This window comes from Ornithorhynchus anatinus, chromosome 7, assembly GCF_004115215.2.
Source record: "Ornithorhynchus anatinus isolate Pmale09 chromosome 7, mOrnAna1.pri.v4, whole genome shotgun sequence".
Lineage (NCBI taxonomy): Eukaryota > Metazoa > Chordata > Mammalia > Monotremata > Ornithorhynchidae > Ornithorhynchus > Ornithorhynchus anatinus.
In genome coordinates this window covers 36,271,116-36,287,673 of record NC_041734.1, presented here as the reverse complement: position 1 = coordinate 36,287,673, position 16,558 = coordinate 36,271,116, and the positions used below count along the sequence as shown (strand labels likewise).

Genomic DNA, 16,558 nt, shown 5'->3' with positions numbered 1-16,558 from the left:
ACCGTAAGCTCGTTATGGGCAGGGAATGTGTCTGTTATGCTGTTACAATGGACTCTCCCAAGTGCTTAGTACAGTGCTCTGCTCATAGGAAGTGTTCAATAAATACAACCGACTACTGTACATAGAGCACTATTATGTGCTTAGGAGACTACAATTCAATAGAGTTAGTAAACACCATCCCTGCTCGCAAGACCCCAGATCCTCATCACTTGGCTAGCCTCACCTCTCAGTCTTAGATCAATCAATCAATTGATCATATTTACAGAGCACTTATAATAATAAACAATGTCGGTATTTGTTAAGCACTGTTCTAAGCACTGGGCGAGATACAGGGTAATCAGGTTGTCCCACGTGAGGCTCACAGTTAATCCCCATTTTACAGATGAGGTAACTGAGGCACAGAGAAGTTAAGTGACTTGCCCACAGTCACACAGCTGACAAGTAGCAGAGCCGGGAGTCGAACTCATGACTCTGACTCCGAAGCCCAGGCTCTTTTCCACTGAGCCACGCTGCTTATGCAGAGCACTATACTAAGTGCCTGGGAGAATATGAGAAAACAGGGTTGGTAGACACATTCCCTGCCCACAATGAGTTTACAGTCTAATAATAATAATAATAATAATTAATGATGGTACTTGTTAAACACTATGTGCAAAGCACTGTTCTAAGCGCTGGGGTAGATATGAGTTAATCAGGTTAGACACAGTCCCTGTCCCACCTGGGCTCACAGTCTTAATCCCCAGTTTACAGATGAGGTACCTGAAGCATGGGGAAGTGAAGTGACTTGCCCAAGGTCACACAGCAGACATGTGGCGGAGCCGGGACTTGAACCCATGACCTTCAGACTCCCGGGCCCAGGCTCTATCCACTACGCCATGCTCTAGGGGATATCTATCAGGAAAGTGACAAAAGCTGAACTGGATGGGAATGGTGGATGGGTGCAGCAGCTAAATCCCCCAGCAGCTGGCTTTCCCAGCCCAGAGAGAACTTCCCACTCTTCGTTTTTATGGTATCTAAGTGTCTAATATGTGCCAGGCACTATATTAAGTGCAAGATCATGACGACAAATTCAGTCCTTGTCCCATACGTAGCTCATAGTCTGAATAGGAGGGAGAACAGAAATTCAATCCCCGTATTTTTTATTGGTATTTGTTAAGCGCCTATTCTGTGTCAGGCATTGTCCTAAACACTGAGGAAGATACAAGCAAATCACGTTGGACACAGTCCATGTCCCACGTGGGTCTCACAGCCTTATTCGCCATATGACAAATGAGGTAACTGAAGCACAGAGAAGTGAAGTGATTTGCCCAAGGTCACACAGCGGACAAGAGGCAGAGCCAGGAGTAGAACCCAGGTCCTCCTGACTCCCAGGCCCAAGGTTTATCCACTAGGCCATGCTGCTTCTCTGCTTCTTTTGCTTTCCCCTCAAGCTCCCTCCACACAACTGCCCACAGGGTTCCTTCCCGAGGACAGACAGGTGGCCCACTCTCCAAACACGCTGATTCAACATGTGCAATCACTTTGGAGCCAGAGGTAGAAATCTAGCCTGCTGCAGGCTGGCTCTCTTGTATAGTATGCCTTTATCAGCAGTCTCACAAGCAGTCAGTTTCCCCAGGGTGCAGAATACGAATCAGTAATGGATGAACCTCCCCGCATTATTCTGAGGTGAGCAGCTTCCCTGGTGCAATCTGGAGGAACTAGGTCTGTCTAGCTTGAAAGAGGTCCCTGACCTTGCAGCACGTTCTCATCGATCGACTCGCCTTCGAACAAAAGTGGGGCCTGGTGCCTTTCAAAACTAGATTCGTTCCTGGCACGCTTCTTTGTTTTCAATTTGAGGGTGTGAGAGGGGTGTTCGCATCTCCTTCCCCAGCTCCGGGAGCAAGAAGGCAGCACGTTCTCTGGACTGTAAGCTCACTATGGGCAGGGGATACGTCTGCTATATTGTACTCTCCTAAGTGCTGAGTATAGTGCTCTGCACACAGTGAGCACTCATATATTTTAGACTGTGAGCCTGTCACTGGGCAGCAATCTGTTGCTGAATTGTTCATTCCAAACACTTAGTACAGTGCTCTGCACATAACCGCTCAATAAATACTATTGAATAAATGAATAAATATGATTTACAGATTGACTGAATGGGGTGCCGGGGGAGACCACTGGCCGCCCCATCAGTCCTCTGTCCCAGCCCCAGCCGAGGCCCTGGCTCCGGTCTCGCTGCTGATGCCCACCACAGATAAATGCTCCCACAGACATATACATTCACGGAGGCTCAGGAATCAGTCAATCCATCGATCCTATTTATTGAGCACGTACTGTGCACGGAACACTGTACTAAGCGCCTGACAGAGTACGATATAAGTTTGTAGATGCATTCCCTGCCCCCAACAGGCTTACCACTCCAAGAAACGGGAGACCGTTTCATCTTTCCCTCCTCTCACTCCAACCTGGGTCCTCTCCCCAGTCTCCCATCCCTTGAAGTCACAGCCGCATGCTGGGGCTACAGCTGGACAAGGGGACGGGGTCACTACTTATCCTTACTCCTGCGCTATTATCCCCTCCTCTCCTTCATTCATTCAATCTTATTTATTGAATGCTTACTGTACACAAAGCACTGTACGAGGGTTGATCTGAAGGGCCCTAGATAAAGTAATTGATTGCCTTTCAAAATTGACTGGAAGTAATAATAGTGATGGCATTTGTTAAGCACTATGTGAGTAGACACAAGGTAATCAAATCTTGCCACATGGGGCTCACAGTCTTAATCCCCATTTTACAGATGAGGCCCAGAGAAGTTAAGTGACTTGCCCAAAGTCACACAGCTGACAAGTGAAAGTGGTGGAGCTGGGATTAGAGCCCGTGACCTCTGACTCCCAAGCCTGTGCTCTTTCCACTAAGCCACGAGGTCGACGCCTACAAATTAGCTGCCCGTGATTATTCTTTCGATCTAGCTGACACTACCAAAGTAGAATTCTAGAGGAGCATATCTGCCTAGAGAAGGGAAAACTGGGAGACCCCGAAACGTAGAGCCCCTGGGATCAGAGCACAAAAACCTGCCCCTCGCAAAGGGGCCTCTCTAACCACAGTTTAGTTGACCTTCACTCTCACCGAAGAAATTACCAAATTACTGGGGAAGCAGCGCGGCTTAGTGGGTAGAGCAGGGGCCTGGGAGTCGGAAAGACCTTATTTCTAACCCAGGACCCGGGTCCTCTGGGCTCTGCCACTTGTCTGTGTCACTACTCTGTGCCTCAGTTCCCTCATCTGTAAAATGGGGATTTAAAATGTGAGCTCCATGTGGGACGGGGACTATGTCCAACCTAACTTGTATTTACCTCAGTGCTTAGAACACTGTTTGGCATGTAGTAAGTGCTTAAGAAGTACTATTATTAGTAGTATTAATAATAGGAGGAAGAGGGGCAAGTGCAATTTTGGCTCTAAGAGAAAAAAGACATTTCCCGAGTAATTAAAAAATCACAACTTTAAAATAGATTCTGCTTATTCTCCAATTTTAAGGCAGTAGGAGGAATCAAGGTCCAGAAGATCAGTTGAGTGTTTTTTCTAATCACTTTACTTGTGTCCACTATCCATCCACCCTTCCATCTAGGTTAACCCACACTGATGGATGACAAAAGCTGCCGTGATCTAGAGAGCTGCCCTCTAGCCACTGGGAGACGAGTCACCATTATCCCTGCCTGGCAATCTGGTTTCTAACCCAGGGAAGAGTAAAGCCAGCATTAAGTGGGCAAATGGCACCAATAGCATTTATGGAGCCCAAACTGGGTGCAGTACTCTGGCATGATTCTCATCCTAGAAATCACAAGGAACATGCTGCCAGGATATTCTATGCTGGAGAACCATACTGTGGAAGACACAATTTGCTTTTTAGGGTCCAGAGGTCAGACTCATTGATATTTACTGAACTCTTACTGTGTGCAGAGCATCGTACTAAGCACTTGGGAGAGTACAACAGAGTTAGTAGACACGTTCCCTGCCCACAACAAGCTTACAGTCTAGATGGAGAGACAGACATTAATATCAATGAATAAATTACAGATGTGCCTCTAAGTGCTGTAGGGTTGAGGGTGAAGTGAATACCAAGTGCCCAAAGGATAGGAATTTCTTGATCCCACCTATAAGATGAATAATAATAATGTTGGTATTTGTTAAGCACTAACTATGTGCAGAGCACTGTTCTAAGCACTGGGGGAGATACAGGGTCATCAGGTTGTCCCACATGAGGCTCGTGGTTAATTCCCATTTTACAGATGAGGTAACTGAAGCACACAGAAGCGAAGTGACCTGCCAATGAGTATTATTGTAAAAATGCTGGATCACTTCAGGTGAAGTTAAGTCCCCTCCTAGATGTATTTGGGTACTGTCACTGTTAATATTCAGCTCAGACCATTACTTCTGGACAGTAAGCCCTTTATATCTTTGACCTTGGTTCATTTATTCATCATATTTATTGAGAGCTTTACTGTGTGCAAAGTGCTTTATTAAGCATTCGGCAGAATACAACAATAAACAGACACATTCCGTGCCCACAATGAATTGGGTCTTTGTACTCCTATCCACTGTCCTGTAGGAAATATCTCCCATCATTACTTCCGGTCCAGCTACTCTTAGTAGCCCGAAGGCTTCTATGGACTTTGAGGAATATACAGTGTGGTCTAGCAGAAAGAGCAAGGGGCTAGGAGTCAAGAAACCTGATCCAATCTTAACTCGGTCACGGGGAAGCTGGACGACTTTGGAAGTCACTTGCCCAAACTGTGCCTCAGTTTCCTCATTTGTCAAAACAAGACACCTCCTCCCCCTATCTCTTAGACTGTGAGTCTTCTAGAGGACAATAACTCTCTGATATGTTAAGCTCGAATCTACTCCAGTGTGTAGTAGTAAGGAATAAGTAAGGAAAGTAGTAAGCAGCATGGCAGAGCGGATAGACAAGGACCTGGGAGTAAGATGGTCATGGGTTCTGATCCCGGCTCCGCCGCTAGTCTGCTGTGTGACCTTGGGCAAGTCACTTCATTTCTCTGGACCTCAGTTTCCTCATCTGTAAAATGGGGATTGAGATTATGGGCCCCACATGGGAGAGGGACTGTGTCCAACCTGATTCACTAGTATCCATCTCAGCGCTCAGTACAGCAGCGTGGCTTAGTAGGGAAGAGCACGGGCTTAGCAGTCAGAGTACATGGGTTCTAATCCCGACTCGGCCACCTGTCCACTGTGTGACCTTGGGCAAGTCACTTAACTTCTCTGTGCTTCAGTTACCTCACCTGTAAAATGGGGTGTAAGACTGTGAGCCCCAGGTGATGACCTTGTATCTACCAAAGCACTTGGAAGAGTGCTTGGCACACAGTGAGCGCTTAACTAGTACCATAATTATTATTAAATACCTGAATTACACACTTTTAACAAATATCATTTTTTAAAGAATAGTAAGTAGTAGTAGGCATAGTAAGTGCTTAAATCATAATTAAACAATGTCCTAATTAAAGAAGAATGATTCCGCGTGCTTTCTGTAAGAACCAGAGCTCTGACCTTTGGAAGCTTTCCTCCTGCAGCAGACTCCTGATGGTCTGCAGGTCTCCCACGTAGGCGGCATCGTGCAGTCTCGTGTCGTCACAGTGCTCGATGGGGTGGTCACAGAACTGCTCCCTCAGCCACTCCTTCAGGTTCCGACCTGCGCTGGAGAGAGGGTGCTCCTTTAATTCAAAGGGATCTTCATCCACCTTCTTCACCAGCGGGAAAAGGGAGTTCACTGGCACGGCAACACGTGTTGCAAGAGCACCCACTATGGGCACACAACAGGAGTTTGACACTCACGTGCCCACTGGTTGACCGAATCACTTGATGGCTCTGTGCCTCAGTTTCCTCATATGTAAAATGGAGATTAAACTCGCATTCGCCCGCCTGTTTAGACTATGAGCTCCAGGTGCATCCAAAAGCATCTCTCCTCACCTTGCCGCCCTGTCCTCACTTCCCACTCTCAACGATCAGGTCTCCGCTCTCAACTCCACCCTCTCTACTCATCTCGACTCTCTCGCCCCCCTTTCCCTCCGCCGCTCTCGCTCCACTAACCCACAGCCCTGGATCACCTCCTCTGTCCGCCTCCTACGCTCCTATGCTCGAGCTGCCGAGCGCTGCTGGCGAAAGTCCAAGCACCGAGCCGACCTCACTCACTTCAAATTTATCCTTTCCTGCCTTAACTCTGCCCTCTCCTCCGCCAGGCAAAACTTCTTCTCCTCCCTCATCGACACCCATGTCCGTCACCCCCGCCGACTGTTCCGGACCTTTAACTCTCTCTTTAGGCCCCCTGTTCCTACCCCTCCCCCATCTCTCACCCCCAATGATCTGGCCACCTATTTCCTCACGAAAATCAACACGATCAGGTCTGAGCTCCCCAAAGTCACCCCTCCGCCTCTCCCCTCCCCCCCACCAACCCTCTCCCCTACTTTCCCATCCTTCCCTGCAGTATCCTCAGAGGAGATCTCCTCCCTCCTCGCAAGTGCCACCCCCTCCACCTGCGCCTCGGACCCCCTTCCCTCTCACCTTATTAAAACCATCGCCCCTGCCCTCCTCCCTTCCTTAACTTCTATTTTTAACCACTCAATCTCCAATGGCTCCTTCCCCGTTGCCTTCAAACATGCCCACGTCTCCCCCATCCTAAAAAAACCCGCTCTTGACCCCACTTCCCCCCCCAGTTATCGCCCTATCTCCCTACTACCCTTCCTTTCCAAAATCCTAGAACGAGTCGTCTACAATCGCTGCTTAGAATTCCTTAACTCCCATTCTCTCCTGGACCCCCTCCAATCTGGCTTCCGTCCCCTCCACTCTACCGAGACTGCTCTCTCTAAGGTCACCCGTGACCTCCTTCTTGCCAAATCCAATGGCTCCTACTCCATTCTGATCCTCCTTGACCTCTCTGCTGCCTTTGACACTGTCGACCATCCCCTCCTCCTCCATACCTTATCTCACCTTGGCTTCACGGACTCTGTCCTCTCCTGGTTCTCCTCTTACCTCTCTGGCCGATCATTCTCGGTCTCCTTCGCTGGCGCCTCCTCCCCCTCCCATCCTTTAACTGTTGGAGCTCCTCAAGGGTCAGTTCTTGGCCCTCTTCTGTTCTCCCTTTACACTCACTCCCTCGGTGAACTCATTCGCTCTCACGGCTTTGACTACCATCTCTACGCAGATGACACGCAGATCTACATCTCCGCCCCTGTCCTCTCCCCCTCCCTTCAGGCTCGCATCTCCTCCCGCCTCCGGGACGTCTCCACCTGGATGTTGGCCCGCCACCTAAAACTCAACATGAGCAAGACTGAGCTCCTCATCTTCCCTCCCAAACCCGGTCCTCTCCCAAACTTCCCTATCACCGTGGATGGCACGACCATCCTTCCCGTCTCTCGGGCCCGCAATCTCGGTGTCATCCTTGACTCGTCTCTCTCGTTCACCCCACACATCCTATCCGTTACCGAGACCTGCCGGTTTCACCTCTACAATATCGCCAAGATCCGCCCTTTCCTCTCCACCCAAACGGCTACCTTACTGTTACGGGCTCTCGTTATATCCCGGCCAGACTACTGTGTCAGCCTTCTCTCTGACCTCCCTTCCTCCTCTCTCGCCCCGCTCCGGTCTATTCTTCACTCCGCTGCCCGGCTCATCTTCCTGCAGAAACGATCTGGGCATGTCACTCCCCTTCTTAAACACCTCCAGTGGTTGCCTATCAACCTCCGTTCCAAACAAAAACTCCTCACTCTAGGCTTCAAGGCTCTCCATCACCTTGCCCCTTCCTACCTCTCCTCCCTTCTCTCTCTCTACCGCCCACCCCGCACGCTCCGCTCTGCCGCCCACCTCCTCACCGTCCCTCGGACTCGCCTATCCCGTCGACCCCCGGGCCACGTCCTCCCGCGGTCCCGGAACGCCCTCCCTCCTCACCTCCGCCAAATTGATTCTCTTCCCCTCTTCAAAACCCTACTTAAAACTCACCTCCTCCAAGAGGCCTTCCCAGACTGAGCTCCCCTTCTCCCTCTACTCCCTCTACCACCCCCCCCTTCACCTCTCCGCAGCTTAACCCTCTTTTCCCCCCATTTCCCTCTGCTCCTCCCCCTCTCCCTTCCCATCCCCTCAGCACTGTACTCGTCCGCTCAACTGTATATATTTAATAATGTTGGTATTTGTTATGCGCTTACTATGTGCCGAGCACTGTTCTAAGCGCTGGGGTAGACACAAGGGAATCAAGTTGTCCCACGTGGGGCTCACAGTCTTAATCCCCATTTTACAGATGAGGTAACTGAGGCACAGAGAAGTTAAGTGACTTGCCCACAGTCACACAGCTGACAAGTGGCGGAGCGGGGATTTGAACTCATGACCTCTGAATATTTCCATTACCCTATTTATTTTGTTAATGAAATGTACAACGCCTTGATTCTATTTAGTTGCCATTGTTTTTACGAGATGTTCTTCCCCTCGACTCTATTTATCGCCATCGTTCTCGTCTGTCCGTCTCCCCCGATTAGACCGTGAGCCCGTCAAACGGCAGGGACTGTCTCTATCTGTTGCCGACTTGTTCATTCCAAGCGCTTAGTACAGTGCTCTGCACATAGTAAGCGCTCAATAAATACTATCGAATGAAAGGTGGCACAGGGTCTGTGCCCACCCTGACTAATGTATCTACCTCAGTGCCTGGCACATAGTAAGTGCTTAATAAATACAATGAGTTTTCAAAATATTATAAGGTTTCCCAGAGGGTGGGAGAGTTACCTGATTATCTGACACAAAGGAAGGAGACTCGGCTTATGGGGAGAGCCTACCCATGCTTCAGGTGTGGCTGAAAAGGCCTAGCCAAGATGGTCCCCTCCGTGACATGCTTTATGCACATAAAGACTGTCCAGTGCACTTGCTCCTTTCAAATCTGGCTCTCAGTCTCCTAATCTTTGTAGAGTAACCCCTCTCCTGATTCCCACTGACCAGGCTAGTCTATCTGTTGCCTCCCATCAGCTCTGTACACAACACGAGGTTTGATATTTTGTCGTTAAAGAGTTTGCCCTGCCACCAAAGGCATTTATTGAGAATAATAACAACGTTGGTATTTGTTCAACGCTATGTGCCAAGCACTGTTCTAAGGGCTGGAGTAGATACAAGGTAATCAGGTTGTCCCACATAAGGCTCACAATCTTCATCCCCATTTTACAGATGAGGTAACTGAGGCACAGAGAAGTTAAATGACTGGCCCAAGGTCACACAGCTGACAAGCGGCAGAGCGGAGATTAGAACCCATGACCTCTGACTCCCAAGCCCGTGCTCTTTCCGCTGAGCCACGCTGCTTCTCTTATTGTACTGTATGCACAGCACTGTACTAAGCACTTGGGAGAGTACAATACAACAGAGTTGGTAGACACGTTCCCTGCCCCACTGAGCCACTGCAGTATGACCTAGTGGATAGAGCACGGGACTGGGAGTCAGAAGGGCCTGGGTTCTAATCCTGTCTTTGTCACTTGTCTGCTGTGTGACCTTGGGTGAGTCACTTCACTTCTCTGTGCCTCAGCTGACTCACCTGCAAAATGGGAATTAAGACTGTGAGCCCTATGTGGGGTGGGGACTGTGTCCAACCCCATTTTCTTGTACCCACCCCAGTGCTTAGTGCAGTGCCTGGCACACAGTAAGCCCTTAACAAGTACCACAGCTATTATATATTATTATTATACACACCATTTCAGGTCATCACACTTCAGCTGCTTGGGTATCCCACTACCATCCATTCTCCCCACGTCCCTGTAACCCTGGGTCACGGTGATCGTTTGAACACTCTCTCCGTAGTGGTGAGCTGATCATACTCCAGAACCTTCTTGTACGTGACCCTGCTGGGTGTTTCATTTTCAGTGTGTCGGAGAGGGCAGGCTGATGAACCTGACTGAGAAGCCCGTTACACCAGAAGGAACGTTCTCAAGACACATCGAAGGAAAACCGCACACAACATGGCCTAGCAGGGACATCAGCAACCAGAAATGGGGTGACCCCGGTCAGATCAGAGGCTGAAAGTACTCCATACACTGAGAAAAATGAAAACCGGTCCGGACACTCCGGGTAACCAGTGCCACGGACAGTCCTATCTTTAGCGCACATGATGTGGAAGAGATAGGGGCTCATATTTCAGCTGTATCAGCCACACTCCCACACACGGAAAGGATCTCAATGTCTGTAGCTTCCTCAGAGATACATATCTATGTTGATCTCTGGCTCCGACACTGATTAATTTTAGGGAGAATTTTCTGCCACAAAACCACTCAGTGGTCAGTTTCTTCAAAATAAAATGGGCCTCAGAGTTAGTATGTCTTACAGAATGGCTCTATGAGACCAAGCAGAGCCAGTTAAAGGTTCTGGTGGCCAATAAACAATGAAAACCAGGAACCCCTCCAGGATAAAGTTGCCTCCCTCCTCACTCCCCATAGCATCCCCTCCTCACCGCTAATAGAAGCAGCGTGGCTCAGTGGAAAAACCCCGGGCTTGGGATTCAGGGGTCATGGGCTCTAAATCTCGGCTCTGTCACTTGTCAGCTGTGTGACTTTGGGCAAGCCGCTTCACTTCTCTGAGCCTCAGTTACCTCATCTGTAAAACGGGGATGAAGACTGAGCCCCACATGGGACAACCTGATCACCTTATATCCCCCCAGTGCTTAAAACAGTGCTTTGCACATAGTAAGTGCTTAACAAATGCCATCATTATTATTATTAAATGATAATAATAATAGTTAAGCACTTACTATGTGTCACACACTGTAGTAAATGCTGGGCTAGATTTGAAAGAAACAGGTGGGTCACAGCCTATGTCCCATGTGGGGCTCGCAATCTAAGCGGAAGAGAGAACAGGTATTTAATCCCCATTTTACAGGTAAAGAAACCAAGGCACTGAGAAGCTAAATGACTTGCCCAAGTTCATACAGCAAGCAAGTGGCAGAGATAGGATTAGAACCCAAGTCCTCTGACTCCCAGGTCCATGCTCTGTCTTCACTGTGTTTTGAAGGTCTCGAATTCTGTTCATTAAGGGCCACCTGAGGAAAGAAAGCCTGAGCCATTTGGCCAGTTTGCTCAACAATTAAGCAACCCTGTGAGTAAGGCAATGCAGCATAGCCTAGTGGAAAGAGCAGAGGCCTGGGAGTCAGAAGATCTGGGTTCTAATCCCGGCTCTGCCGACTGCTTATGTGACCTTGGGCAAGTTACTTACCCTCCCTGTGTCTCCGTTTCCTTATCTGTAAAATGGGGATTAAATATCTGTTCTCCCTCCTTCTTACACTGTGAATCCAAAATGGGACAGGGACTGTGGCCAACTTGAGAGTCTTGTAATAATAATAATGTTGGTATTTGTTAAGCGCTTACTATGTGCAGAGCACTGTTCTAAGCGCTGGGGTAGATACAGGGTAATCAGGTTGTCCCACGTGAGGCTCACAGTTAATTCCCATTCTACAGATGAAGTAACTGAGGCATAGAGAAGTTAAGCGACTTGCCCAGTCACACAGCTGACAAGTGGCAGAGCCGGTATTTGAACCCAGGCCCTCTGACTCCCAAACCCGGGCTCTTTCCACTGAGCCATGCTGCTTCTTGTATCTACCTCAGCGCTTAGAACGGGACTTGACACATGGTAAGCCCTTAACCAATACCACAATTATTATGATTATGCTACGCTTCCAGCGTTGGAAAGGGCACCCTGCTCTTTTCAATTGCCACACGGCTCTTTAAAGCACCTTGAATATTTTCAGCCGCATTTGGCTACTGACCGTTCCTCTCACCTAGATATAGCAGAGCATAGCTTCCTGGGACTTTCTAATGAGTCATAAAAGATGAAAATTGGGTGGTCAACAGAGACCAGCTAGCACTATGGTCTAGGGGACAGACAAAGCGTGGCTCTAGGAGTCACAAAATCTGGAGAAATCTAGAAATCTACCTAGTCTCACTGTCTTCTGACTATGGTTTATGATGATTTTGGGTTTCCTTGTCTTCCCCTCTTGGGCTAGGTTCTTATGCCGTGCCCCAGCAGCTGCATGACTGGGGAGGGACAAGAGGAGCACACGTGGCACCGTGCAGACGATTAGCAAGCTATTCGATTTCAGCTCATCCACCTTTCTCAAACTCAGACTCCGTCACCGCCACTTTGTAGTGCTCTGAATAAAAGGGGCGCGCAACAAATGGTGTGGTTGGTGGCTCGTTGTCGGATTCTGGTCACTTAACTTCTTCGTGACTCAGTTTCCTTGCCTGCAAAATGGGGCAAAAAGTACCTTCTTCTTTCTCCCTCCCAGGAATGTTTAGTAGTATTAATAACAATAAGAATAGTGGCAATGGTTAAGGACTATTTGCCAGTAGATACGAGATAGTCAGGTCAGATTCAGTCCCTATCCCAAACAGGGCTCAAAGTCTGAGGGGAAGGGAGAACAGATATTTAATCCCCATTTTACAGATTAAGAATCTGAGGCCCAGGAGTTGAGGAACTTGCCGAAGGTCACACAGCAAGGCAAGTAGCAGAGAAGGGACTAGAACTCAGGTCCTCTGATTCCCAGGCCTGTGCTCTTTCCACTAGGCCACACTGATTCTCATTTTTCTTTGAGAATGAAATGGGACAAATGATCTGAAATCACTTTAGAAAAAAGTATACACTCTGTACACACTGAAGGCATTATTACTATTATCATTATTGTAATTACATTGGGTCATCATCAATTCAACCATCAGCCAGACTAATCCCCAACACAAAAAGGGTTAGAATCTCCCTGAAGAGCCCTCCATTAAGATACTATATCAGCTGGGAAGACTACTAGACTCTAGACCGAAAGCTTACTGTGGGCAGGGAATTTGTCTGTTATACCGTTATATGGGACTCTCCCTCGCACTAAGTACAGTGCTCTGCACACAGTAAGCACTCAAATAGGACTGAATGAACGACTGACTGAATACTAGGCTTGGAGCGAGGAGGTTGCCTTCTCCCAAGATAAGGGTAAGGAGGAGCCTTCTCAGATAGGAGCAGTCTCAACTGCTCCAGTTATCAAGTTTCTGTCAAGCAAGTCACTGAATAACCTCTCTGGATCCGGGAGCACTCTGTGATTTCTCCCTTACCCCGATTCTCCCTGGGCCTCTGCCCACTGACTTTTGCTGAGCTTCACCCCCTACCTCCTGGGTAAGAGGTGGGAGCTGATAAAACGGCCAGACAGTGGTGAAGAGGAGGGGATTTTCTTTTTCCTGTTCACCAAGGTGTCTTAAAAGTCTGCTTCGCAAAGTTTCCAATAAAAAAGAAATGGCGGAGAGGGACAAGAAGGTGCACACGTGGTCCCCGGCAGAATGACTCGGAAGAAACTGAATTTCAAGGGCAAGAAATCACAGAATCTGCCCCTAAGGAGAAAAAATGGGCAAAAGATTGTAGGAAGAAGCAGCGTGGTCTAGTGGAAAGACAGCGGGCCTGGGAATCAGATAATCTGGGTTCGAATCCCTGCACCATCACTTGTCTGCTGTGTGACCTTGGGCAAGTCACTTAACTCTCTGGGCCTCAGTTACCTCATCTGTAAATTGGGGAATTCTGCGAACTCTATGTGGGCCAGAGATTGTATCCAACCTGGATTATCTTGTATCTACCCCAGCACTTGGACAATACCATTTTTGTACGGCATTTGTTAAGCGCTTACTACATGCCAGACACTGTATGTACTGGACCTGGCACACAGGGAGTGCTTAACAAATACTATTTAAAAAAAGAGAATAGGGGAAAGGGCACTTCACTGCCTCAAGGCTTTGGGGAGAAATAGAAGCCTCCAGAAGGACACCTACAAAATAGAAGAATGTAGGTGGAAGGGGGAAGGAAAAAGTTGGTGAGATAATAATAATGGTATTTAAGTGCTTACTATGTGACAAACACTGTTCTAAGCGCCGAGATGTGTGTGTGTGTGTGTTTGAGAGTGTGTGTGTGTGAGAGAGAGTGAGAGAGAGAGAGAGAGAGAGAGAGAGAGAGAGAGAGAGAGAGAGAGCGAGCAAGAAAATAGGGCTCTAGGTGAACTCTGGGCTCAGACAACATTAAGAAAGTAAACATCAACAGTCTCCAGAGCCCCAATTTAGAAACACTGTTTACTTGAGGTGAGGGGAAAGAATTAAACACAATGAAAAGAAGACTCAAAACAGGGCACACGGGAAAAAAAAATTCAAAGGAGACAAAAAGTAGAGTTTACTCTTTTTGTTCTGTCGGACAGATGAGGCTTTCCTGAATGTTCCTTTTATTCTGTTCATCCGATTCTACAGTTCTGTTCTTTCAGTCTACTCTCTACTTGGGTAAGTAGTTCAGATCTGACATTGAACAGGAAGGTAAATCATTTGGATTCGGTAATGGTACATACGACAGATAAGGCTAAATGAATAAAAAAGGATGATTTATGGAATTGGATCCTTTCCTTCCTATACCTCAGAAGAGAGTTCTTGGGGTGGGAAGAGTTGATAAATGGGCATCACAAAAGTCTGCCATGAAAAAACAAAAGCAACTCTCCCACAAGCACTTAGTACAGTGTTCTGCACACAGTAAGCGCTCAGTAAATACGAATGAATGAACATGAGACTTCATACTAGATGGCAATAAGCCATAAGGTTGGGTTGGGGGTGTCTATCACCAAGGGAAAGAATACTGATGGTGGAAATTCTAGCTCGGGTCCTGATAAACTGCCTGGCTCCCAGCAAGATACTAGCTCTGCCGTTAGTCAATATTCCCAGCTCTCCTTCAACTTTGGAATAGCCATCCTGGAAAACCCTCTATTAAGGAAAACTCCTGCTGAAGTAGTCACCAGTTTCAACTCCACACACACACACACACACACACACACTCCCAGGAGAGCACGGACTTGGGAGCCAGAGGTCATGGGTTCAAATTCCGACTCAGCCACTTGCCAGCTGTGCGGCCTTGGGCAAGTCACTTAACTTCTCCGTGCCTCAGTTACCCCATCTGTAAAATGGGGATTAAGACTGTGAGCCCCACGTGGGAGAACCTGATTAGCTTGTATCTACCCCAGCGCTTAGAACAGTGCGTGGCACATAGTAAGCAGATACCAACATTATTATTATTAAACCGACGATTCTTCCAGTACCATGGCACATCCTATCCAAATAAGCCCATGTCGTCAGATAAACGTTCCCTGATTCTGTAACGTCATTCTAACCACAGAGTTGAGTGTAAAGACACGTCGCGGCACAACAGGGGCATCATCTTCTCTGCCTCTTTGTGATCTGGCCAGGCCTGGGATTGGTTGTGGGGAGAAGCGGGAGGTATCCGATTCAGATGGAACCGAGCTGAAGGTCTTAAGGCCCCTACCATTCATTCATTCAATAGTATTTATTGAGCGCTTACTATGTGCAGAGCACTGGACTAAGCGCTTGGAATGAACAAGTCGGCAACAGATAGAGACAGTCCCTGCCCTTTGATGGGCTTACAGTCTAATCGGGGGAGACGGACAGACAAGAACAACGGTAATAAATAGAGTCAAGGGGAAGAACATCTTGTAAAAACAATGGCAACTAAATTGAATCAAGGCGGTGTACATTTCATTAACAAAATAAATAGGGTAATGGACCTTTCTCTCTGGAGCCAGGACAGGCTTAATATTGTTGGTATTTGTTAAGCGCTTACTAGGTGCAGAGCACTGTTCCAAGCATTGGGGTAGATTCAGGGTCATCAGGTTGTCCCACGTGAGGCTCACAGTCTTCATCCCCCTTGTACAGATGAGGTAACCGAGGCCAAGAGAAGTGACTTGTCCACGGTCACACAGCTGACAAGTGGCAGAGCCGGGATTGGAACCCATGACCTCGGACTCCCAAGCCCGGGCCCTTTCCACCGAGCCACGTTGCTTCTCAACGTGTCTTTCACCCGGGGCCACACCGGCCAGGCTCGGGTTTGGATGGACTACCCGCTCCTTGCCGGGCCCCGTTATGAGCCAGCGGAAGTTCCGTGAGCGGGAAGCGCTGCGGCGTGGCCTTCCAGAAGTCCATCTAGGCCGCCCAGGGTTCGACCTGGATCATTTCCTGGTCAGTGGCACCGTGCCCGGCTGCTACACTCTGGCTAACCAAAAGTGGCTAATAAGGCCGGCCCCGGAAGCGGCCAGACGCTACGGGGATCGGCCAAGTATAGTCAGCGGCCAGCAAGGGCAGGCAACCGGACTTCGGGACCGTACAATCTGTAGCTTCTCCAATCGGCTCATAAACGCTCTCCAAACTGTCCGATGCTTCTTGCCCCTGGTTTTATTTATATATACACATATATACATATATGCATATATACGATGTGTAGATGTCTGTGTGTGTAAATACACACACACCCACACAACAGGACTTTGGATAGAGGTAGCACGATTGCAAGCAGCAGTGGAAAGCACAGAGATGTCGGCCAACCAAGCTGCAAATAAAACATGACAAAGCTTACTTCTATGCTCTCAGCTTCACTGGACACTGCTATATTTATACCCGATGATTTCTTTCTACCGCTCGCTCCTCTCCCGCTCCGATCCAGCCCTCGCTTTCACTCCTCTAATGCCGACCCACTCACTGTGCCTCGC

The 16,558-nt window shown here is 48.4% G+C and overlaps 1 protein-coding gene across 2 annotated transcripts in view; it reads right to left on the bottom strand.

The window, feature by feature from the left end:
- The window catches only part of ASB1 (ankyrin repeat and SOCS box containing 1), a 40,295-nt gene that overhangs the window by 16,753 nt on the left and 6,984 nt on the right, over positions 1-16,558 (bottom strand). For both annotated transcript variants that reach the window (XM_029069773.1, XM_029069775.2), the window contains exon 2: positions 5,536-5,677. In XM_029069773.1, coding sequence (XP_028925606.1) covers positions 5,536-5,677 — 142 coding nt within the window. The remainder of the gene's footprint in view (positions 1-5,535; positions 5,678-16,558) is intronic.